The sequence below is a fragment of the Glycine soja genome, chromosome 6 (genome assembly GCF_004193775.1).
Source record: "Glycine soja cultivar W05 chromosome 6, ASM419377v2, whole genome shotgun sequence".
NCBI classification, from domain to species: Eukaryota; Viridiplantae; Streptophyta; class Magnoliopsida; order Fabales; family Fabaceae; genus Glycine; species Glycine soja.
Window position 1 is genome coordinate 45386363 of NC_041007.1, and position 26659 is coordinate 45413021.

Genomic DNA, 26659 nt, shown 5'->3' on the forward strand with positions numbered 1-26659 from the left:
TACTACCATGTCAAGCAGCTTGTGAAGTCGCAAAACCCGACCCACACATGAAGAGACAAATGTTGTACCTCAAGACTTGCACCACTAATCAAAAGGATAAAATCATCATTTCCAAAGGTCTATAACTTCTCGATCCTCTATCTTTAATTATCCATTTTGTAACTCCAATCATTTACACATTCAATACACGATGTTGTTACACGGCTAGATTTTAACTAATTGAAAGTCAATCAACAATAGTTCCATTGTTGTCACTATCATGTCATGCAACTTGCGAAGTTACAACCCACATCACTAATCAAAAGCATAAAATCATCATTCACAAAGGACTATAACTCCTTGATTCACTATCTTTAAGTACCCCTTTTGCAACTTCAATCATGTACGCATTTATAAACACAATGTCGTTACTATGTTAGATTTAAACTTTTTGCTAGTCAATCACCGACAATTACATTGTCCTTACTATCATATGAAACAACTTGCAAAGTCGCAAAACCCACAATGACAAGGCGAATATTGTATCTCAAAATTTACACAACTAATCAAATGGGATAAAATCATTATTCATAAAAGACTATAACTTTTTCGATCCACTACCTTTAAATACCCCCTTCTTCAATCATTACACACTTAATACACTGTTTCTACTCCACTACATCCTAACTTGAATGTTAGAGTCCCCACAAGTATGCCACTCCATCATATAGACTTAGAATACCAATACATTTTTATCCTCAACATTCACCATATATGTATAAAAAACACCTATTGAAGGCATTGCTACACGACCACCCTTGATTCTTCTTTAAACATTATATAATTATTGTCTCTATCTATCATTTAAGATAATATGTACATTTTAATAAATTTATTGATTATATCAATTTTTATAACAAAATAATTTTATTTGTCTAAAATATTCTTATTTTATAAATGGTTAATTACACCACGATTACAAATATGAGGGACTTCATCTAATGAAATAAGATAGGGTGTTGCACTTGACAGGTCCACATGCACAAGTTCGAGGCTTTTCGGGATGAGATAAATATAAATATCCCTATAAGTATTTTTTTTTGTTGAGTTTGAATGCTTTTCATACCTTGGATTAAGGCACTATATCCTCTCCTAGATTTTGATGTACAAAAAAAAATATTGTAGTTGCAATGATAAATTTACTAATTAATTATTTTTTGATAATATTTGAAAAAAAATATTTTATATTTTAAAATAATTAAAATTAAGAAAAAAACATTTTAAAATTACAGATAAAATTAAACAAAGAGATTACATTGAATCAACTATTGTTTAAATGCATCATTTATTTGTATATGGCGTTACTAAAAAATAACAGTAACAATAATTATTAGTAGTAGTATGAAAATTAAAACTGATAAAATCATTTTTAAATAACTACAGTGAATAAATAATATCAAAGTTACAAGTACTATTTTTTTTTAAAAAAAATACTACCACTAAAGAGATAATAAATGTTGAGGGTGAGAGAAATGCAATGCAGATTAGCTAGGAAAGAAAGAAGGGGAGTAGCATGATTGCACGAGGAAAATTGATTAGGTTAATTAATTAGGTTAGCCAGCGTTGCTATTGCCGCACCGACGGCAAATGAAGAAAGCACCAGATTTTGGAGTATCCTGTCTGGGCCCCACAGAAAGCGCTCCGTGTTGACGGCTATGTCTTCGCTTTGGACGCCACGTGTACTCTCTTCTCTCTTCGTCCACAGATAACTTTCACGACTTCACTTTGTTTTTCTCAATTCTTTTTTTCAACTAACTTTATTTTATTTATATTTTTTAGCTCATTACAAAAGTGCGTGTCAGTTTTATAAGGTTGGTACTTGGTTGGTTGCGTGCGTTGCTTCTCAGTACTTGAATGGAAACACCCATCACACGAATGAAGAAGAGGATATAGGATTTAGGATTATTACTATTTTTTAAATCAAGAATATATGGATTAATTTCAACCATGAGTTTTTTTTTTTTTCAACAAAGTTAAGAATCAAATTCTTAATAATACTAATGCTTTGAACAATTGAACTACTCTTTTTTTCCTTTTTTGGAGTTTTGAAAAAAAAATATTCTTATTTACCGTTTGCAAAGAACAAAATCATATTAATTAATTTTTTAATTATATGTTTACTTTTTTTTTATCTTTAATTAATTTAGCATATATTTATTATGGACTGAAAAAAATGAGTAAAATATAAAACTTCACAACTATTTATTAGAATAAAAAAAAATTATTGCATTTTTTAATTTGTACAAAAAATCACCATATAAAAGGCAACAGAAAATAACATTTAGATGTTATTGGTAATTTAGGAGAGGAGGCTACACTAATATATGTTACGACTATAGTAATATTCAAATATTTTTTAATGTGTGGGTGGTGAGTAACAAAGAGAAGAGTAGTAAGATGGAAGATACAATGAGTGTGAGAGGAGGAACCAACCATTTTGATTTTGATTTTGAAAGTAGAGATCTTAGGTGCTGCTTTTGGTGGGACCGGCTGCGTGCGTCAGCGGAATCGGTTCAGACTGACCAGTATATTGCTTTCCTTTTCTCTTTGGCTTCCTTCCCCTTTCCTTTAGCCACGCATCAATGATCTATCTTTCCATTTAGTAACTTCATTTTCTCATTGAAAAATACTACTATACGTTTTTTGAAAGAAAAAAAATACTATAATGTTATAAAATCATTTTAAGCTCACCACAAGAACAACTATTTCTTGTTTCAAAAAATCATAATAAGTTCAATTCATCACCAATCCAAATACACTATTAATTGTTAGAAGAAGATAGATAGGTGACACGTGAAGTGAGTGAGGGGCTAAAATATATCATAGATTAATAAATTCTCGAGTTAAATTTGTTAACTCTTAAACGAATTTATGAGTTTATTTATTCTTATTCGTCTGAGTTAATTTGTACATAAATGATCTTTTTGGTAAATTTTAGATAAATTCGTTAAAAGTGTGTTTGGATAGTGTTCCTATACGCTGAGACCCGATCGATGTTCCACAATCCCATACGGTGTTTCTTGAAGAAGACTTTAAGAAGAGAATTTCAAATTCTCACCTTTTAGAAGAAAATTGAAATTTCAAATTTTTAGTTGTTTAAAATTTTATTTTAAAATTCCAAAATTTTAAATTCTTCAAAAAAAACATCCAAACGATGAATTCTAAATTACGAAAATTCAAATTCTCTAATAAATTACTTTCCTTAATTAAATTTTTCCATCCAAACATATTCTTAATTCTAAGTAAATTCAATAAATTTGTGAATTTATCAAATTCACATGTCATTAGTTAAAAAAATTAGACAAAAACACATATTATTTTAATTTTTTTATCTAATGTTGAACATATATGCATTTGGCGTGCTCAACATAAACTCGAATATAACCTTAAAACATATTATATGCACGGCGCAAAGTGAGAAAAGGAAGTGAGGGAAGTTTCTGTTTCGCCGCCAGAGTTGGCGATGCGTGACACGTTACGCGCGGTGTGGGACCCAGACAAGGTTGCATGGTGAAGCGCCACGTGACGCGGTACAGCAAAATCAGATACTGTTGTGGGCGGCTATATGGTGTGCCGTCACGACTCAGAACCGCCAATTTATTTACGATACTTGCTTATCCTTTAAACATTTAATAGATATCCAATATTTTATCTGACGTTTGAAAAGAATTTTTTTTTAATGTTAGAAAAAATAAATAAATAAAATATGTTAAATAAATTTTAAAAATAAAAAATAATTTATATATTATTATTCTATTCAATAATATTACGACAACATGTTTGATATTTTCGCTATTGATAACATTAATGAGAGATCTGATTTTTCTATTATTTTATTTCATGTTATTTTTATACTGCTTTATTAAAATAATAATGTATAACAGTTATGTTAATATTTAATAATAATATTTAATTTTGAAAATCATGAAAATTATATAATTTTAAACAACAATTGAAAAACCAAATTCATTAACGAATGCGGGTGAGGGACAATGAGAGGAAATTTCCAAACTTTTTATGCGAGTCCATTAATTATACTCGTTTACGCAACTCATATAGTAGCACTTTTCTTTTTAATTAAAGATTTGTATTTTGGGAGACACGGTGACCTTTGTAATCCGTCCAATGCACGCACGCCATAAGTAATGTCATCGTTGGTACTTGATCCTAACTTCATTTCCTAGTATGATCCTAATTTTATTATAGTAAATCATTTTCAACAAATTCCCGCGTATTAAGTAAAATTATTAAAATTAATCAATAATACTAAATTTATTGAATCAATGTAACTTTCAAAACTATTGTTGATGTTTTCATCTTTAAAATATCACATTTTTTTATATTTTATTTTTGATAAAATTGCATTCATTAATTTGGTTCTCTATATTTAAGAAAATACTATTGTGGTGTTGGTCCTCACTAGAAGTACTTATTATAGAATGCAATTAGAAGATAAAACGAATTATTTTTTATAAATTAAATTTAACTTATACACTTCATCTATTTTAAGGCTTTAAAAAATTTAGAGAATTAAGGCTCTAGAAAAGATTAAATTTCTCTTTTGGCTGCTAGCTCACTATTCAGTGCCCATTCTCCAACAACTACATCATCGTAGTATTTGCAGGATTTTTTTTAATATAAGTTTAGAGGATTATATGTACAAAAAAGGTTTAAAACAGACTAAGTAAGCGTATTTGTCTAGAATAATGATAATTGCACTCTCAAATGAGATTGAATTCTCTCTTATTAACGTTTTTTTCAATCTTTTTATCTCTCAACATTTTCTTATTTTCTTTTCTTTTTTTTTAAATTCCTTTTAATGTGTTCACGTTTAAATTCACAAATCTCAAAATCAAGACTCTAGGTCCCCACAAAATTCTAGAGTGCGCATGAACTTAGGATAACAAGAAGAGATCATCCCGATTTATGAAATGTGATTGAGCCTAAGGTTTGAGATTCAATATTAGAGATCCAACGATTTTATTATTTTTTTATCGATAAATATTAGTTGTTAATTATTAGTTTTTTTTATGGGAAAATTGAACCCATAACCTTTCCTTCCATCCATTCGCCTTTTACCACTCAACTAACCTTATAACTCCCAACTATTCCATTATGCCTAGTCCATTATTCTTAATCGGCTAGAGTCGACATTAATGAGGTGATGTCGATTGAATAATCCATAACCTACAAAACATCGAGTCTTTAGATACTCGTGCTTAAGCGTCTCTCTCTCTCTCTCTCTATATATATATATATATATGTGTGTGTGTGAGAGAGAAAGAGAGAGAGAGAATCAGCATTCTAGATGTGATATCGATTGAAAGTTTCAAAGTGTGTTTGTTTTTACATCTTTGTGTGTTTTAGTGTGTGTGTGTTTTTTTTTTATAAAATTGACAAATTCAAACTTTTTATCTTGAATAATGAAATGACACGATTTTATTAATATATGTGTGTTGGATGTGAATCTAAACACACTTTTTCATTCATTTCCTCCTCTTAATTCTTTATGTATTTATGTTTTTAATTTTTTTGGTTGTCTGTGTAGGAGAGGATTTAATTTACCTCGAAATGGAATGGATTGAAGTGAAAAAAAAAGAGAAATGAAAAGAAAAGAAAATATGTGAAAAAAGAGAAATAAAGTGATAAATTGTGATGTAATAAAAAAAATAAAGAAATGAATAAAAAGATTTAGATGAACATGGAATGTAAAAATAAAAAAAGGCCACCAATAGAAAGCCAATTATTAATAAGAAAAAGGCCAAATGTACACCCCATTATTAAGGTGTATGAGATTGAAAAAAAAAAAAGAGAAATAAATTGTAAAGGAAGAAAGAAAGTGATTAATGTGATAAATAAATAAAAAAAATATGAAAATGAAATGGAAGAAAAAGATAAATATAAAATAATAATCTAATACTATAGTTATATAAGAGTATCTCCGGTGATCTCTATTAGAGATGTTTACATGAGTTGTTTACTTTTTTTTATTGGAGTAGATGATATAGAGTTACTTATATAAAAATAGTAATTGTTTAAAATATTTATACCATTTATGATATATTTTTTAAATATTACAAGACCTATAAAATTGAGTTAAACACTTAGTTTAATATTCTTAATATTAGAATAAATTTCTGTATTAAATATTTAAACTTATATAAAATTATAAGACTCATTAAATTAATATAAATAATTTATTTATGTAATTATGTATTGTAAATGCTTTAAATAGGTGTTTTCACAAAGCATATCAGAAACCAGAATACTTATTCTGGACTTCAAGTGGAATTAAAACTCAGAAATCATATTACATTGCGTGGCAAGAAAGCTTAATTAAATTACATTTGAATAGATGTTGAACTCGACAGAGAGAGTGCAGACAAATTAGTCGAGTTTATAGCACAAATTGACCGTTACAAACTGAGACTTTTGTCACATGCCCCCTTAGTCTAGTTTAGCAGCACACAAATACACACTGGTGTCAGATAAAAATGATCAAAATCTTACTGACATTTTTGGTTCTCTGGTAAAGCAATAAAAAAACATATTATTTGGGTTAACACTCTGAAAAACCAGGGAAGGAGCATTTGGATTGCATTCACTTTGTCTATATTCCCCCACACTTTGTCAGCACTTTTTTTTATTTGATTAGCTAAAAAGCACATATCTAAGGTATATAAAATAGGGCAAAATTCCTTATGCCCCTTCTAGGGCTACCCATCTTGTTGTATTTATCATTCCATTATTTCACAAATGAATCTAGCATATGCAGTCCCCTCACTTGTTTATGCGACTCATGTTTCCTTACTACTAGAATAGAATAGAAGAGTTCATGCACGCTGTATAAGATAGTATTTTAATATCATTTTTTTTTATTTATTCTTCTCAACTAAGTTTAAATTGGCATTTTGTATTTTAGATATTCTGATAACACTAAGACTATGATTAGCAAAATTAATTAACTGAAATTCTACTTAGAAGTTGAAAAAATAACTAGAAGTTAAAAAATTAGTTATTGAAGTACTTAAAAAGTGTAAAATGATAAAAAAAATTATTTATTTAAAAAAGATAATTAAAAAATTTGATAAATATATTAAAGATATATAAAAAAGAAAGAAAATACAAAAGCTAATACTTTAAAAAACACAACTTTAAGTACCCTTTTGAAAAATGTCAAGAAATTATTAAAAGTCAAATAAATTTTTAAACTACTAAAAAAACTAAAAATTAAATAAAATATCTTATAAAATATAGCCTAAATCTAGCACATCCCCAACGTTGGTTTTAGCTTTAAAATTGCTCCTCTGTAACGAATAAATACGTAGATTTTGTTCCAAGGTACAAAGATTTTAGCATAGCATTCTATGAATTTCTTGAGCCGAGTTTGAGTCTTTTTTTTTTTCTTTTTTCACAGTGCTTGTCCTTAATAAGTTACTTTTCAATTCATTTCTATTTTGGATTGTGCTCTACAAAATGGTAGGTTGGGTAGCTTTACAAAAAGGAAACTCAAGAAAAAATGGAAATAATATATCGTCATCAGGTTGTGTTAACGACATTATATTATTTTCCCCACATTTTGACTTTTCTAAATTGAAATAATAACCATATAGAATATTAAAAAAAGTAAAATTATAAGTCCCGTAAAATTATTAATTGGTAGATATGGACCAATTCAGTGCATTTTTTGTCCAATTTATGATAGACAAGCCCAACTAGTTGGTCTGCATTTTTGTGGATAGTCCAACTAGCTAGCATAGCAACTACAACCTGCAATATTGGACCCAAAAACGTAAAAACCTGTAGGAAACTGCTTTAGGCACCCAGCCATTTTTTCTGGTACAGCCAGCAGTTTCCCAAAATGGCAAAACTGCCCTTAAAGGCATTTTGGGTTATAAGTAACATATTTTTTTTTTCATTTCTGCAGCGCCTTTTTGTTTTCATAAAACTTCAATCTGTCACTAAAACTTGCTTCCATTACCTTTCGTTGGTGCACATTTGTTGTGGCTGGTGGTGCACATGCTTTGTTAAGGATATACAGTGAAGTTTGGTGGTTGTTTAATATGTTTTAAATAATATTACCAAATCAATATTTATAAAATTGCTAAAACTATTGCTAACATATAAAAAAATTAATTTCTATAATATGTTAAAAAAATTAAAATTATTTAAACAAAAAACTCATACAGATTGATGATCCGTATGAGTTTTTTTTCTAAATTAATTTTAATTTTTTTTTAAATTAATTAAAAATAAAGTAAAACTCATATGATCCATATGAGTCATATAGATTAGATCAACAATTCGCATGATTTTTTTTTTAAAAAATTAAATTTTAATTATTTTTTAAAATAATTAAAAATTAAAAGAAAAAAAACTCATACAAAAATGAAATATACGGATTGATGATCCATATGAGTTTCTTTTTTAAAAATAATTAAAAACTTAAAAATTATTTTTTTTAAAAAAAAAACTCATACGAATTGATGATCTATATATCCATATCACTCATACAGATGAGGTTTTTCTAAAAATTAATTTTTAATTTTATAAAAAATAATTTTAATTTTGAAAATATTCATGCAGATTGATGATCCGTATGAGTGATATGGATTATCAGTTTATATGACTCATACGGATCATCAATTCGTATGATTTTTTTTAAAATTTAATTTTTATTTTTTTAAAAAATAATTAGAAATTTAAATTTAAAATAAAAAAACTTATACGAATTACATTGTCAATTCATATAACTCATTAGAATTGGCAATCCATATTTAAAGAAAAGATGAAAAATATTTTAATTCTTTACCTGCTGCTGTCCAAAGCATCTCCCTAACCTCTAATGTATATATTTTATTTGAAATATTGAGTAATTGTAAGGGGACCAATGTTCATAATCTCCTCCACGCTGCAAAATGTGGTCATCCATTGCTGAATTAACCTTTTCACCAATGTGTAAAATTAACAATTTCAAGCTAAATTACTTGTTCAACCGATTGTCAAACGAAATCACAACCATACATTATTTTTATTAATAAATCAACAGATCTCATATATAGTATATTATGGACCATCAATGGACCTAAACCTTTTGAGAACACTACAGAAGTTTCGGTGAAACAGACATGCTGGAAATGGTGCAGAAGTTGGAAGTGAAAATCCTCACCTTGGAGAGAATCAGAGAAGTACAGGGAGTCCTTCTTTAATGGCATGCATGTGCATTAGCAAGATGCTCTTACTCTTTTTCATAACTTGTTAGTTATTTTAGCCTTTAGACTAGGGTCTTGCTAACTAGGATAATTAAGAAATTAAAAGAAGAATATTTATTCTAAAAATTAAAGGATAGTGTGAAAAAATTATAATTAATGTAATTTTTTTATTGATAGGAATTGAATACAAATAACAATAAGTTTAAACTTTATAACAACTCGCACACTATGCTTAATCAATTAAGTGATATTTTTTAAATTTGGATAATATAATTTTACACATCCCAATAAGAATTATTCTATTTTTAGTTTCTTAACTAGAACACTGATTAATATTTATCTTTATACTTATTTGGGTAAAAGAGTTTTCTTACTATTTGGTATAGGTCTAACTAGAAAAAAATTATATGTAAATTTAGCAGATTAGCATGTTAGCTGACAGGTTAATAAATTATGATTTTTTAAAGTCAAACCAACTTAATTTTCATTTGCATGAATATGCAAATTAAATGTCTAATCTTAAAAGTTACCCTTGAAGATTAGCATGTTAGCTTAGAGGTTAATAAACGGACCAACCAAGGTGAAGATTATTTCATCTTTATTTAGAGGTGGGGTTATATATGCTGCGATTTATAGAAGAGTATAACTATTCATGGTCTTGACAAAACAAGAAAAAATTGCTCTTGGGTTATGTCAATGCTATTAAATCAAGGATAAAAGCGTGTAAAGTAACATTCATGTGGCAGCTTTATTCTTTGGTAGGTTCTGGAACGTGCAATTCGTGCAGAGAACAAACGAACATATATTGTGCAGATGCATACAAATTTAGTGACCATTTTGAATGTCACAGAAGAAGGGGACAACACAACTCATTATTCAGTCATGATAATGTACCTGAACCACCCTAGCGAGATCTCAAGTACAACAAATTGAATTGAAACTCTTTAACACTGATTGAAATATACCAAAGTGCAAGAGCATTGAGAATTTCTAGTAGTGTAACATTATGCACTTGAATCTTCTAAGGTTTGATCCTCGGCTTAGGGAAATAATTGCTATTGAAGGTAACATTTTACTAAAAATGAATCAATCTGGTAGGAGAGAAATTAATTAGGTATCAAAATAAAAACCCTAGATATCTCCTATACATAAAAAAATAAAGTAATGCAGGATGATGCATCATCAATTGGTCTATGACAAAGAAAAAACAATGTACCCATTTCACAGGTGTCGGTAGTCATGCCCCAAATTCGCAAACCATGATAAAGAGTATGGGTTAGGTTGTCCCACAAAAGCTGCTGTTAATGGAACATCAAATTGTGACACAAAGTTAAGGGCAGAGAGGGGACCTCAAACCCCAAAATGGGTCATTTTAGCATGGGGTGCTCCCCCATCCCACACCATTAGGTGTTGAGTTTATGGCAATCACTACCTAACCCAGTGCCTCACCAAACCCCACAAAAAAGACTTATTCCATACACATCCTTATGGGCCATTCGACACATTCCCCTCATCACTGCCTTAGCTGTCTTTCAGATAAGTTTACCTCCTAGGAAACCAATGTTACACTATCAAAGAATAGCACAATATCCCTCTTTTGCTCTATGATTTAATGTTGTTCTATAAGGAGTAATGGATAGCAACACCCTTCTATGTTTAATTGCCCCACCCGTTTTGGATCTAACTTCAATTAAGTACTTGTGAAATTGGAATATTCATTCCCTTATACCCACTTAAAATATAATTAATCTTTAATATCATTAAACACGTGAATCAATTAAAGTAAAATTATTCCAGCCCAAGTACTTAAAAGGAAATTTTTTACTATCCATAATGATTTTATCCGATTTAAATAAGATTACCTCTAATAGAAGATATATAGTTGTGATCTAGAGAAAAAAAACCAACTTAGCAAGCAAACAGTTATCTTTAATTGCAAATGGTAATAACGACTTCTTTTTCCAACGCTAGTACAATGTATCTACACATATTTATTTTTTACACTTTTTGAAATTTGTAAAAATGCAAGTAATGAGTTGAGTGTGATGGGTTGTGTGCTTTCCTTGTTAATAATTTAAAAAATACTACAAAATTAATGTTAGTGAAAATGACGTATAAATAACATGTACTACTACTACTAATAATGACTAATTCGGATACTACATGATTCATTTAAAAAGAAGATAATTCTGAATTTGTACAATGAATAAAACCCCAATTAATTAGATTATGAAAGCTAAAATAGAACAAAGTTCTCTACATGGCCATGTCCACTACATATGAATATGAATATGATTCTTCCAATAACGACCTCTATTTATCAGAGCAATGAAGATCTCTCCAACTCAAAGCGCACAACATTGAAAGAAACTAAACACCTCTATATTAGGGGGAATATTGCAACAAAAATACATACGTACTCTATTGAAATTACTCTATTGTTTTTTCATCGTCATATACTTCCGTATGGGTCCAATTTTTATTAGATATGTTTACGAAAAAGATAAGTATTCACTGTTTATACGAACTATTTGTTCAGAATATAAAAGATGCTAAGATTTTCGTTTCGCTACCAATATGACCTAAAATTGTATATGAGAGTACTGAACACAAACGAGTTGTGATTAAATGTTCATTGAACCTTGTAAAAATACGGAAGATAACCATCAATCACACATGCGCGTAAACCACTAAAATCTAAATTTATAGAACTACACAGATTAAAAATTAAAATTTTAAAGAGAAAAATGATTATGTATTAATAATATAAAAAGTTTTACACAATTATTCAATTATAATTCATCATATAGGATAAATTTATTGACTTTTAAAATAATTATTTTAAAATAATACAGGGTAAAACTAATTTATATGTCAATGTTTAAATATTAAACTCAATTTTAAATATAAAAAGTCAAAATCAGATTTAAATAAGACTCTAAATACATATGAACCGATGACCCTTTCATCCTCTATGTGCATTTTGTTCTCATTCTTTTAAAATATAAAAAATAAAATCAAAATAAGATATTAAAAATAAAAATCAAAATAAGATATGAACTATTTTTTTAAAAAGAAACTTTAAGCAAATTTTACTTAAAAATCCCAAGCTACATTCTAACACGTACAGTACTAAAGTTAATTACACTTTCTACAAAAGAGAAGTGGGAAAAGTATAAAATAAGATGAGTAATCGGACTTGAGAGAGATGAGATGGAAAAAGAAGAAAGCAAATATAAAATAAAGATTAAAATATGTTTTTATAAATATTGAAATATTCAAAATCAGTCTTTATGAAATTTTGAATATATTTTTCATCTTCATAAAATGTAAATGTGTAATATTTTAGCTCAAAGTTATATTTGAGAGATTCGATCCTATATGTCAATGTCAACGGATTAATACATCAAGTACTAATTGACAAATGATAAGGATATGACATTCACTCGTAATATTGGATCTTCCAAATCCAATTCCGAGTCAAAATATCACACATTAACATTTTACAATGACAAAAAATATATTTGAAATTTCATAAGGATGGATTCCGAATATTTCAATATTTATAGGGATGAAAAATATATTTTAGTCTAAAATAAAATGTGTGATGTGTAAAAAAAAAGAGAAATATTATAATTTTTTGGCAAAATTACATTTTTAGTCCTCCATTTTGTCTCCAATTTCTAATTTTGTCCCTCGGTAAAATTATTCACGAATTTTATTCTTGTATTTAATCAAATCATTCAATGTTGGTCCCTTAGCCCACAATTAGACGTTGACTGTTACAAAGAAATATTGGCTGTCACATGTCACGTTCTTATTGGATGATGACTGTCACGTGTCATATTCTGATTGGATGTCAACTCCATGAAAGATGAAATGTATTGTTGTTTTCATTGACCAATCAGAACATGACACGTGTCAGTCATCATCCAATAAAAACGTGACACATGACAGTCAATATTACTTTGTAACAGTCAACGTCCAATTGTGGGCTGAGAGACCAACATTGCGTGATTTGATTAAATATGAGGACAAAATTTGTGAATAATTTTACCGGGGGACAAAATCCGAAATTAAAGATAAAATAGGAGACTAAATTTATAATTTTGCCTAATTTTTTTCAAGTATAAACAACAATATTCAGGAAATAAAAGCTAATTTAAGATTATGTGCCAACGTTTTATTTGCAGAAATAAAGACCATAAAAGGTCTTTTTTTTTGTTAGGTATCCAGAATTTATTTTTTAAATTGTTCTCTCTTTTAATAGTTGAGAAAATTTTATTTATAGATAAGATAAAAAGAAAAGAAAAAAAGTCATGTAAAATAACTAGTGTAAATGACTTAATGGAAATATAAAGAAAAGATAAAATTACAAATTTGATTTCTCATTTTATCTCCAATTTTGAATTTTGTCTCCCGGTAAAATTGTTCACGAATTTTGTCCTCGTATTTAATCAAATCATGTAAGGTTGGTTTCCGAGCCAAAATTGAATGTTAACGCTTACAAAGTAACATTGATTGTCACGTGCCACATTCTTATTGGAGTATGAATGTCATATGTCATGATTGGATATCAATTCTATGAAAGATGAAATGCATTATTATTTTCATTGACCAATCAGAACATGACACGTGACAGTCATCATCCAATAAGAATGTGACGCGTGACGGTTAACATTACTTTGTAACAGTCAATGTCCAATTGCGAGACCAACATTGCGTGATTTGATTAAATACGAGGATAAAATTCATGAATAATTTTATCGGGGATCGACAAAATCCAAAATTGAAAACAAAATAGAAGACCAAAAATGTAATTTTTCCTAAAGAAAAAGGATGTTCCAAAAATTATACAAAACAAAGAAAAATATAATTGATTTATTTATGAATATTATTTCCCTTAGTAATTAATTTGGGTGCCCACCTCGTGATTCACAAAAAAATATTTACCTGGGTGAACAGCGTGTTAGTGTTACCTCAATTTTACATTAGCCCCCAAAATCAAGTAAAGAAATTACAGCATCGCATATAATAATTTCCGAGAATATTATCTTAAATTTGGTCACGATAAACATTGCATGTTTGCCATGTGTAACAATTGGCTTAATATTTACTTTAACACATCAGAATTACAGCATTACAAAATCTTGATTCCACGACACATAGAATGAGCTTAACGCACGTAATAATTCTCACAATATCAAGAAGATAATTAATTAAAAACAACGAAAAATCCAAAACAGAAAAGAAAAATTCAACATCCCATCCCATGAATCAGTTTAACTTTCTACAGAATCCCCGGAACAACAGATTATATCTACTTTAATGGACATATATAAAAATTACAGAATTTAATTTTGACAAATCTTAAAAACAAATTCAGAAAGCAATGAAGTTCTTAAGAAACAATAACTAACAATAACAATAACAATAGAAGACAAGGATGTAATATATGTTGCTAGCTCCAACATGTATTTACACTTGGGGTAAATCCTCATCACAAATCCCACCACGAACCACTCTTTTTGTCATCATCATCATCTTCTTCTTCAGATGTTGCATATAATCTACATCAGCAATTCATTCACCCATGCGAGATCTGGGGCAATGACATCATCAACAACAACCCCATTTTCTGCTCTCAAAAATCCCCCATTTCCATTATTGGAAAAGCTTCCACAAGCAGTGATGGTTGGCGAATTAAGAGTATTGAACTGTTTTTGATTGTGATCCTTAGAAACATCAAGCCAAGAAGACAAATTGTTGTGATGATGAGGCTTAGAAGCAGCAGACAACAGTGAAGAAGCCTCATCAAAATTCAAACCCTCCATGGAACACACAAGCTCAGAGAAAACATCCTTATTATATTTCACAACACCATGATGATGGTTGTTGGTCTCAAACATAGAAGGCGAAGAAGGAGAAGGTGGTGATAATGGAGGAGAAAAATGAGACATGCCAAACAAGGTAGAAGTTGGTGAACGAGTAGAATTAGAGCAATGACAAACCAAACAACAATTGTTGTTATTATGAGGGCTTATATCGGTGCACTTTTTCTTGTTACTATTGTCATTGGAATGAAAAACCCTGAGTTGGCGAGGGGTGTGAGCAAAGAAGCAAACTTTTCGCTTGCAATTCTTGCCATCCTTGCAAGCCTCGGTCCTATACCTAGAAGGGTGCAGCCAGCACTCAAACACCCCATGTGAAAACTCACATGCATCGCCGCGGTCACACTGACCGCGGCGAAACTCTGGACAGACTGTTCCAGAGTAATAAAACCGGCGAGGGTCCCGACGACGGGCCTTCTCACCGGGATGCACAAAGGGACAGTCTGTCCAATCATGGCTCCGGCTGCGACTACATCGTCGGACCTTGAACTCGAACATGCGGAATTGGTCGGAGGCATAGGGGTCGCCATCGGAGTCATCGTCGGTGGAGGAGTCAGTGGAGCCACTGTGAGGCAGATAAATGTCGCCGGAGCCGTCGTGGACGGCGGCGGAGCGGCGGGTGAGGAGCTTCCTTGGTGGGACTGGGATGTCAATGTCTCCGAGGGATTTCTTGAGGGAGAGAAGTTGGTGGGAGGGTTGAAGTTGGAATTTGTGTTCTGAAAAAACACTACTCATCTTTTTTTTTTTGTGTGTGTGTAGTAAATTAGAGAGAGAGAGAGAGAAATTGAGTGAAGATTGATTATTGTTAGAGGGGAATAAGGAGTGAGTTATATAGGGTGGTTATGTTAAGGTGTTGAAGAGAGAGAATGTAGAGAGAGAAAGAAGGTGATAGGGATAGCTGAATAGGATGGGCGTGGCTGCATAACATTTGGTGTCACCATGCAAAAGAGGGTATGTGGCAGTTTGACAATTCGTTGCAGTCATCAGTTTTGGCTATGTGTAACTATGCTACAAAGTTGGTATGATGCAATATGCTATGCCAATTAAGTTTTGGATTTTACTTTTGATTTGGGTTGTGTTGGCACCATCAGGTGTGGGGTATGAAGAAAATTCTACATCATGTGTGGGGTATACCATAAGGGGTGAGCCTTCACACAGGGAAATTACTTTGATTTGACTAGAATAGATAGCCAAAAGTTTGTTTCAGTTTCACATAGTTTGGTTGCATTTAATTTACCTCATCCTTAATTTATCATGTATCCCTCTTGATTTTCAAGATATGTTTATGGGAAAATAAAATTGAAATTGATGTCCCTAGTCAAAATCTTTATGGAATGCTTGGGGATTGTTTTTCTTTCTTGGCATTTCAAACAAAAATAATATTATAAAGGCATAGTTACTTATAGTCTAAGAAAAAGAAAATTGCTTACTATTTATGTATTATCAAAATATATATTTTTATAATGTTAATTAATCATAATTATGAAAATTTTAATATATAATTAATTAAAAAGTTAACATTTTTATTAAAAATATATAAAAGTCAACAAATCTGTTATACATGATTTTATTAAATAAAAATTTGATTTTTTAAATATCACTATATTCTAACTGCTTTTTAAAATTTATTTATTGAAAAAAATGTTTATTTTAATAAAATAAACAGATTTTTTTTACTGTGTTTATATATATTGTATTTGATTAAAAAATTAATTTTTTTTGTTTATTTTAAGAATCATATCCTATTTAATTATCAAAAAATGTTTTTAAATTATTTTTTTAAGTTTAACAAAACTCATCTAAACTTATTCATTAACTTTTTTTAATGAAATAAGTAATTTTCTGTTGTTTTGTGTGTTTGTTTAATTTTGCTTAAAAATGTTTTCTTTTGTTTTTTTTAAGAAGTAAATCTTATCTAATTTTAGATTTTTTTTTAAAAAAAATCACTTTTTCCCATTATCTCCTTTACAAAATAATAAGAATGGTTTAAGTTTAAGAAGGGAAGTAAGTAATTGAACCTCAAGAGTTGTTATTATCTCTATTTTTATTTATAAGATTTAATTACTTAATTCATCAAAATTAATAAAAATAGTTAATTTAACTATTGAAAAGAAATAATTATTTTAGTTGGTAGTAATAAATTTATCCTAAATTTATATATTTTTCCAAAAATACTATTGTAATTAATGATTCTCTTTTCTAAATATATGCTAATATAGTTTTTTTCTTATTTAATTAAAAATATTTTTAGTTTAAAAATAATTAATACATCAGAAAATATTAATTGAGTCTTATATAAAACATCAAGTAAATTTACAAAGTTGAGTCATATAAATAACAAGCAAAGTAGTATAATATAAGAATTTCAAAGTATATATGAATTATACTAGCTAGCTACATTGTACTGTAACTCAATTCTAGTAATAAGTGAAAATTAGGTGTGTGATGACATTCTTTACCAAATTAAAAATAGGATATCATGATGCCTCACAAGTCACAAACAAGACACACACGACTATGCTTTCTTTTATTACAGAAGTTAATATAGTATGTCATCAAAATAAGGTATTGAAACAGAATCTTGTTCAGTAAAATCTTATGCTTTTTCAACAAAACCTCTGGTAACAAGTTTTTTTTTTCCTATTAAGAGAAAATTGAATAAAAGAAATTAGGATGAGGGTTATCTCTTAATTCTATACGGCTGAGGATGTCTTAGCAATTAATTATACTAAATAGGGAAATAGGAATCATGTTATATTATGGTTAAATTATTTCTTTCCCTCTAATTTATTATTTAGGTTTAATATTTTCATCTAATTTTTTTAAAGTTTAATTTAGTCTTTTAATTTTAAAATTGGTTCAATTTGATTATTTTATCTAAATTAAACTGAGAAAGTGTATTTTATGGTGATTTTAAATCAAAACCGCCACAAATTATGATTTTTTTAATATTATTGATCCAATTTAGACGATAGAATCAAATTAAATTATTTTTAGAAATAAAAGAACTAAATTGAACTTCAAAAAAAAAATTAGATGATCAAATTGAATTTAAAAATTAAATTAAAGGAAAAAACTAGTTTAATCTGTATTAAAATAAGAAAAATAGTGATTGTATTATTTTAAAATTGATCACTTATTGGGTTATTCCTCAATATACAGTGAGGGCATGTGAAGCATATGAAACTTACATGAAAAAGAAATGTAGTGTATAAGTAAAAGGTTTATGAGTTGTTGACTATTTCCAAAAATAGGAAACAAATTTATATGTAATTGTTGATTGTGGGTTAACAGCATTAATTGATTTTTCATAAAAGATAAATCATTTGTCTTTGAAAAATTCTTAATTTTCTTTTGATGAAAGTTGACGATTCAATTTACAAATACTTCTATACAATTTTTAATAATTAAGAGAATGATAAAAAAATGTATAATAAGAGAAGAAATGCGAAGAAATTAGATAGATAAAAAAACAAAATAATATTACTTTTATACTTACTAAGTTTGTACACTAGCTCCCATACTTTTTTTTTTGGATTACATTATTTATATCAGGCTTATTGATTTCATTCAAATAATTAAATATAAATAATGTTAGGCCCATTATAGAAATTAATCCCTTTGCATCAAGGTGACCCAAACCAAACTTTTTAGGACCATCACTGTTTTAATTTTTTTTTTTGTAGTTTCTTTCCCTAAAAAGAATATTCAATCAACATGATTGATGGGCAACCATGATACTTGTTGAATATATACCAGACTCGGTGCTCAATTTCATGTGAAATCAGAGCAAAGTTCAATGTTAGGTATTTGCATGCCAAACAAGAAAAAAGAAAATCAGAAGTTTCTGTCACTTTTCATCCACTCCACCCTAATTATTTCAAAGACAACAAAAACAAGCACACTCTTTCTCTTGTGTCATTGCAAAGATGAGATGTATTGATCATCTTCAGGCATAATTTTAGCAAAATCGAAACTCTTAGTAAAGGTTAAACATATTTAAGTAAGTAGTGTTATAACCAGTGTTTTTTAATATATTTGTAATGTCTTCTTTATTTTATATCTATATATATGTTTTTTTGTCAGTGAGCATGAATATACATTATGTTTGCAAATATTTTTATATGTATCCGTTAAAAAAATTAAAATAAAAGAATAAATTTAAAATAAATTTGAAACATATTGTTATACTAAAACAAATATTTTTAAAACATATATTTATACTAAAATAAATTATTTTTAATTTTATATTTATACTAAAATTATATTAGAACAACTTAACTTATATTTAATTAAAGTTATTTAAGTAATTTCAGATTATAAGTACATATTTTTAATCCATAATAAATTTTCCTACATATTTATTTGTCATCTCTAATTTTTATATTTATGATCCAAATTAAAAGATTGATCACACAAAAGTTAAGGATTGACAAATAAAATAATATTATCATATTAATTATATAACATATAAATATATATAATATTTATATTATATATATAAGTTGTTTAAAATTATAATCAATGTCATTTATAATTATAATTATCAATTTTTTCCCTTTTATGCACACTCATTATGTCCACCATTTTTTATAAACAATAACAGAAGATATCAATTTTGACATTACTATTGACGAGAATGCATAAAGTTTTTTCTTTTCTTTGAAGTAACATGTGACAAATAAAATGAGGGAGAAATCATTACTTGAGGATAACAGTCTTTTCCATACATGTGAAACTAAAAAAAGCATTAGAAAGTAATGCAAAAAAATATGCAAACTAAAAGAGGTGGAACAAAAGAATGGATAATAAAAGTTTGACAGTAAAAAAAGGAAATTAAATAAAATATATAAAGGATAAATAAATAATACGATTGGAATTTAAAATGGAAATTAAATTCATTTCAAATAGTTAATAAATAATCAAACTGAAAAGATAGAGAATCTTAATTTCATATAATTTGATTTGGAATAATAAGAATTGAATATTTAATTTTGGATTACTTATAATGTACTAATAGCAGGAAAATTCCTTATTATTGTTTTTCATTAATTAATTATAACACACTTTTCAAATAAATAAATTTTCATATTAATAAATATATTCATAAAAAATTATTAGAAAAGTAATTATTACAATTTTATATATGAAAATATATTGAAAATTTTCTTATCATAAAATTTAATCATAGCAAAATTAATATCTAAAATATATACTAAAAATATTTTATTTTTGAATATTTAAAAATAAATTAAATTTACACATATTTTTAAATACAATCTAAGTCATAAAAATGATTTAAATTATAAGAAAATACAGTTTAAAAAACTTGGGTTATAAAATATTTTAAATATCTGATTTGATTTACATTGTTTAATTGAATTATATTTTTTAATGGCAAGAGAATGTGTTAATACTTAAATTTATTTTGTAACCGACCAATTATTTATAAATCATCAAATAATGACATGTATCATCTAAACTTTGCCTTGAGAAAGTAAGTTGTCTGGTTTCAACATGTGTCATCTAAATTAATTTTTAGATTCTGAAATTTAATATTATAGATTATTTTAAATTTTAAATTTATTTAAACTTTCATCATAACTTCTTAATATTTTTATTAAGTAAAATGCAAAATATTAATATAATAAAAGTTAGTTTAATTAAATATAATTATATTATTAAAATTAAAAAAAAAAATCAACAACTTTTTAACTTTTATATGAAACTTTAGACGATACAAATAGAGTAATGCAATTATTTTATTAAAAAATTTATTAAATTAAATATATTTTTAGTCTCCATAAATAAAGTTGTCAATTTAAGTTAGTTCATAAGGGGCCAATATTTTATGGGGTCAAGCCGAACCAATTTTACATTGGGTTGAAATTTCCAGTCCAACCTAGTCATTGGCGGGCTGCAAGTCAAACAAGCAAGTCCATGGGCCAATCATTTTTTAAAATTATAAAAAATAAAAAATATTAAAAATCTATATAACAAGTTAATAAAATATTTTAATCACTATAACTAAAATAAAAAAGACACATATTTGTACTATACAATAGCAAAGCATAATACATAATATAAATAAGATAAAGTGTATCAATGGTAACAATAAACAATTGCTAGAAATTATAGTCAATACTCAATATGAATAGGATATTAACCTTAAAATGGACATTAACCACACATGCATTAAACTCAGCATATATAATTCTACCAATTATAAACAAATAAATAATAAAAAAATCTAACCCAAATTATTAAATTTTGGGTCATGTTGACCATAGATAAAATAAGTTGGATTTTAAATTTTACAACTTAACCCAAATTATTTATAGGGCTAATCATGTTAGCCCATTGAGTCAGACTTATTTTAACAATTTCCATATGTAAATATGGTGAATTTTTTGTCTAATATGGTTCTTGCTAAATAAGGCTTCCTAATTTCTAAACAAGGCCCCCTTTCTTCCAATTAAATTTGTTATTATTGATTATACCCTTTTCTATACCCTCACAATTGTGTTCTTCCTTTAATCCTGACATTCAACACTAACCAACTACCCTTGCATCTTCATGTATACACAGTGCATGCATAAAGGAAGATGCAAACATGTATAGTAATAGTAAATTAGAACATAGGAGGCCTGAAAAACATAACTACAACACCCCAATTGAAACCAAAATTGGCTCTCATAATAACACACACTGATAAATAATAGTGTCTCGTAGAATCCCAAATTGCTTCATGTCAACCGAAGTAAAACCCAATTAACCATTCTCGATCTTCAAAAACAAATTGTTTTCTTGTGCCTTTTGGTTTAAATAGCAAGTGACAATTGAGTATGATACATACTTCAGGATGCACAATAATCATAAAATAACTAATTGCTACACATATTTGTTTGAGCGACGGACATTGAAAAGAAAGTATGATATACACTGTCTGACATATAAGTCAATCATCAACATACCTTGAAAATACAGTCCGGTGTGGAAGAAAACACAATATTATGAATATGTTTGATGGGAAATGTGGTATTACGTTAAGAAGGTTTAAAGAATAACAAAAATGGAGAGGTTCACAATTAGGGTTTAAATATAATATAAAGATAGAGTATAAAATAGGTTTAAAGAAAAACACATTTGTGGGGGTGTAGAAAAGAGTATAATGGGTAATAACAATTTTAATTAGAAGAAAGGGAGACTTACTTAGAAATTGGGAAGACTTATTTAGCAAGAGTCATATTACATATGACATGACATATTTAAATACATATGTTATGTCATTGTTAGTTTCTTTAATGGAAATTTTTCACTTTTTTTATTACAACATTCAAATTCAAGAGTTTGCTTAAAAAAAATTAAATCAAATTCTACTTAAAACAGTATATCTTATCTTATTTCAGTCAACTTTTTCCACATCACACATTTTATTTTTAAAACTCATAATCTACTTGATTTCATATTTGATTAAATTTTTTAAACTAATATGCCATAACCTAAAAATTAAAATTTATTGATGAAATATATATATTTTTTACTAATTTTAGTAGATACATATTAAGGATGAGCAACGATCGACTTTTTGTTATTTAATATTGGTATAATTGCCACGTTTAGTATTGGACTCAAATTTTTTTAGTTCAGTTGTCAAAATAAATTAAAATGACTTATAATTAATATAAATTATTTAATAATATAACGAAATAGTAACTCGTTACTTTGCATTATGTAGGCCTATACTGATTCACCAAAAAAAAAATCTACACCTACACTGATCAAAATAAAAAAAACTAAAATAAAAATTATAAAAGTAAACGAGAAAAATGACAATAAAAGATGGATAATAAATCCGTCAAATATCTTGACCCCGAGCGAGAGGGACTTAGATTCCTTGATTGTTTTGGATTCAATCCAAAAGTCTATGTATGTAAAAAAAACGTAATATTAAAATAAAAAATATTTTTAAACACTCAAAGTGACACTTAGTAAAAAAGATAAAAGAAAGAAAAATATAAATATGTGATAGGACATGAAGACTTAATTATCAATTTGTTTCTCAACTTATTTTAAATTGTTTGATTTGGTCTCCAAATTTTTAAAAATTTTAATTTGATATTCAAATTTTTAAAAATAAATCAATTTGATTCTTAAATTATTTTAAATAATTAAATTTGATCTCAAGTTTTTAAAAATTTTGGGACCAAATTGATTCAGTTTTAAAAATTTGATAACCAAATTAAACATCTTAAAAATTTAGAGAACAAGTTGATTAATTTTTAAGAATTGATAATTAAGCCCAAGAAAAAAGATAAAAATCTATTTAATTCTATCACTCACCGGATAAGAAGATGCACCTATAAATGGACCATCTGAAATTATGGCGGTAACAAGTGGCAACTATTCATTTGGAGATATCAAATTGATCTAATGAAGAGAGAAGGGATGGGACAAAAGATCACAAATTCAAATCTGTTTGTTAACAAAAACTAACAATATTAACATTAACATTTGCCCATGAAAAACAACAACTATTCAGTAAGATGCAAACAATTTAAAAAATCTCATTTAAAAAAATAAAAGTTATTATTGAATCATTTATACATGCAATCAGTGCTAGCTTGTGAGTTTCTGCAGGCATTTTAGCTAAGAAAGAACATGATGAAGTTCATCTGATCATCTAAAATTCTAAATGTCCACCAGGGCCTTCAATCTTGGTTTGGGAAAGGATTCCTCTGCTTATCCATAAAAAACATGTCATTAGAACCTTACAACTATGCAAGATATATCATCCTTGCTTTTCCTGGAAACTGCCTCTTCTATCAAGTGCTTTGCTGCAGCTTGAGCATCCTTTATTTGTCGAATAGATTCCACTGCTTCTTCGTTTGACATAACCTGAAAACATCATGGGAAATTTTTTTATTTATAAGTGGATTACTAAACAAAAGTAGAAAATGCAAACAAGGGTTTTTGAGTAGTGTCTCCTAGATTTATTAAGGTAGTGTTTGATTAAGTTTATTTTGAGCTTCTCTTCTCTATAAAAGAACAAGTTATTAGGCCAAATAAAACTTTAAGAAAATATAATATTAAAACAAAACCCTTTTTCAAGGAAAAGGCTAACAAGGGTTTTTAAGATACTAATACATCACACACCATGATTTCCAATGAAATCCTATCATGATTTCCCATAAAAACTTCTTTTTTCTAAACAAAGTACATCTTGAAAAAAAGAGTGTTTTTTTTATAAAAAAAGAAAAAGCTAACCTTCCATATTCCATCACTAGCCAGAATAAGAAACTCTGTATGTGGATCTACTTCCTCTACAAGCACATCAGGTTCTGAACTAAGATGCATCTTCAGGCTCCTGTCACCAAAAGCCCTTGCTACTGCCAGCTGTCCATCTACTCGAGGGACATCTCCTGCAGGAATCAGAAATTCAGATTACCAACTTTTGCTCATAATTTCTAATGCAATTCAATTTGAAACCAAAATGAATTGTATAGATAACAGCATACTTGCAAATCAAGTCCTTCTAACTAGTAGTTGTAGAAACTCTGAAAATCAAATGATTCTAAAGACTAAAGGAGCATTTGAAAGTGCTTATTTGGATTTACAAAAAATGACTTATAAACTTCATAGGCAAACTTAGAAATAAGTTACTATTTAAGGAGAGTTTATTGAAAAAGTGCTTAAATATGTTGTTTGCACAATCACACACACAAAAATCCAACATTTCAACACATGCAAATGTTGCACTTTCTGTGTTATAACAACATCAAAAAGCTGGTTTTTACCTGGAATTTTTGATACAAACCCGCCACGCCTCTCAATCCATTTTTTTTCCTTGCTTGGTTCATGATCCACAGATAGTTGTCTTGCCTTTCCATTCTCACAAATAACAGCTCTTGAGTCACCAACATTTGCTACTATAAGCTTCTGACCATCAATAAGTATTGCAGTCACAGCTGTTGACCCTCCTCGCCCCAACACAAGTGCTTGTTCCAATATTTTCTCATCTGTTTCAAGGTAAGCTCTCTTCACCGCGCTTTCTGTCTCAGTCCAAAAGTCATGCTGCTTGCAGCAAAACAGAAATATGAGTCAAAGAAGAATCACTTGAAGCAGGTCTTGAAGAATGTTATCATCATTATTAGACAAAACTTAGATACAGATCCTTAGATTTTGTTAGCGTTGCTCTCTTATCAAAATTGAAGTTTCACCTTAGTAATATTCGTAATAAAGATATATGCATTTACGGATTATTAAGGTGAAACTTCAATTTTGATCAAAGACGAGACCAGCACCTAAAGAAGTGTATCTAAGTTTTGCTGTCCATAACAGTTTTCATGAAAATGTGACCAAAATGAAGTAACATGAAATTATGAATTATGAAAGTAACCTTTTACCTCTTTCAAGATGTTTTGGAAAAGGTGGTTCTGCAAATAGCTGGCAACATCATGGCCTAAGTGGCCATCAAATATTGCAAACAAGCCTAATTCTCTATCCTTTTCTTGCTTAAATTCCGAAACTAAATAATCTTCCATAGGATGTGCCGATTTGCCCTTCATCAAGTGAAAGCCATGTGTGATGTGTTTTGATATTTTGCCTTTTCCTTTCCCTGTGTCTGGTGGTGCAAACCCTGCTTTCACCTAGACACATGATGATCAAAGTAAACTTACGGAAGCTAGACCTTGAAACTAATAACATGTTTGAAAACAAATAAAAATAAAAATGTAGAGTTCTAATTTTAATTTTAAAAAATGGAAAATAATTGAATTGCCACATTGTAAACTGTCAAGTCATGCATTTGAGCAAAAGAATACGAATCTAAAACAAAGTGAATGGTTCGTTTCCCAATTGAAAACTCAGCACATCAAATATCTTAATACTACGAGAACAGAAGAATGGTCTGCAATGATCAGTTTCAGATGCTACAAATGAATCTCCACATATTTGATTCAATGCATTGAAATTTGAAATTTTCCAATCTACCTTTATCGCATGAAATCTTTGTATATATACTTTCTAAGCAAGAAAAAGACATTGAAAGAAAATCGTAGCATATCAAGCACTGTTCAGAAAGCTAGTTGAAAGAACAAATTAACTAGTTGCATTTTCTTGCAAACAAAGCAAGAAACCTCAAGATAACTCCATAACATTGCAAGAATTTGCATATGCAAAACACACCGATGAATAAACTTAAACTAGACTAGTTCACAAATATGTAAATTAATTTGGCATGCTTAATTTGCATAAAAGAATTCAGGGTTTTTTTTTTTTTTTCTACTTACCTTCATTATATGGAGGATGTCTTTGCCAGTCATGATGCTACAATGCTAGAAAAAGTTGTGTTGTGTGAAGAGTTGTTCTATGTTCAGAAATTCAAGACTTCAGAGAGACAGAAAATGAGGATATGGGGTATAAATAAGGGAACTTTGACTTTTGAGCACGTGACTTGCCCGCAACTTTTATCTTGTAGCCCACGTTCTTTGACCGCGTTCTTGCCGACGTGATTTT

General features: G+C 28.4%; 2 protein-coding genes across 2 annotated transcripts; both read right to left on the reverse strand.

Moving 5' to 3' along the window:
* Nucleotides 1–14422: 14422 nt before the first annotated feature.
* On the reverse strand, nucleotides 14423–15951 carry LOC114417184 (zinc finger CCCH domain-containing protein 2-like). Its single transcript, XM_028382304.1, has one exon. It carries the CDS (start codon nucleotides 15875–15877, stop codon nucleotides 14822–14824), a length of 1056 nt encoding a protein of 351 aa, XP_028238105.1. The 5' UTR covers nucleotides 15878–15951; the 3' UTR covers nucleotides 14423–14821.
* Nucleotides 15952–23663: 7712 nt separating this feature from the next.
* LOC114417185 (probable protein phosphatase 2C 58) lies at nucleotides 23664–26578 on the reverse strand. Its single transcript, XM_028382305.1, has 5 exons — nucleotides 26434–26578; nucleotides 25549–25791; nucleotides 24940–25216; nucleotides 24410–24564; nucleotides 23664–24040 (listed from the first exon to the last, which is right to left on the reverse strand). The coding sequence occupies exons 1-5, from the start codon at nucleotides 26464–26466 to the stop codon at nucleotides 23906–23908; spliced, it is 843 nt and encodes a 280-aa protein (XP_028238106.1). The 5' UTR covers nucleotides 26467–26578; the 3' UTR covers nucleotides 23664–23905.
* Nucleotides 26579–26659: the final 81 nt, after the last annotated feature.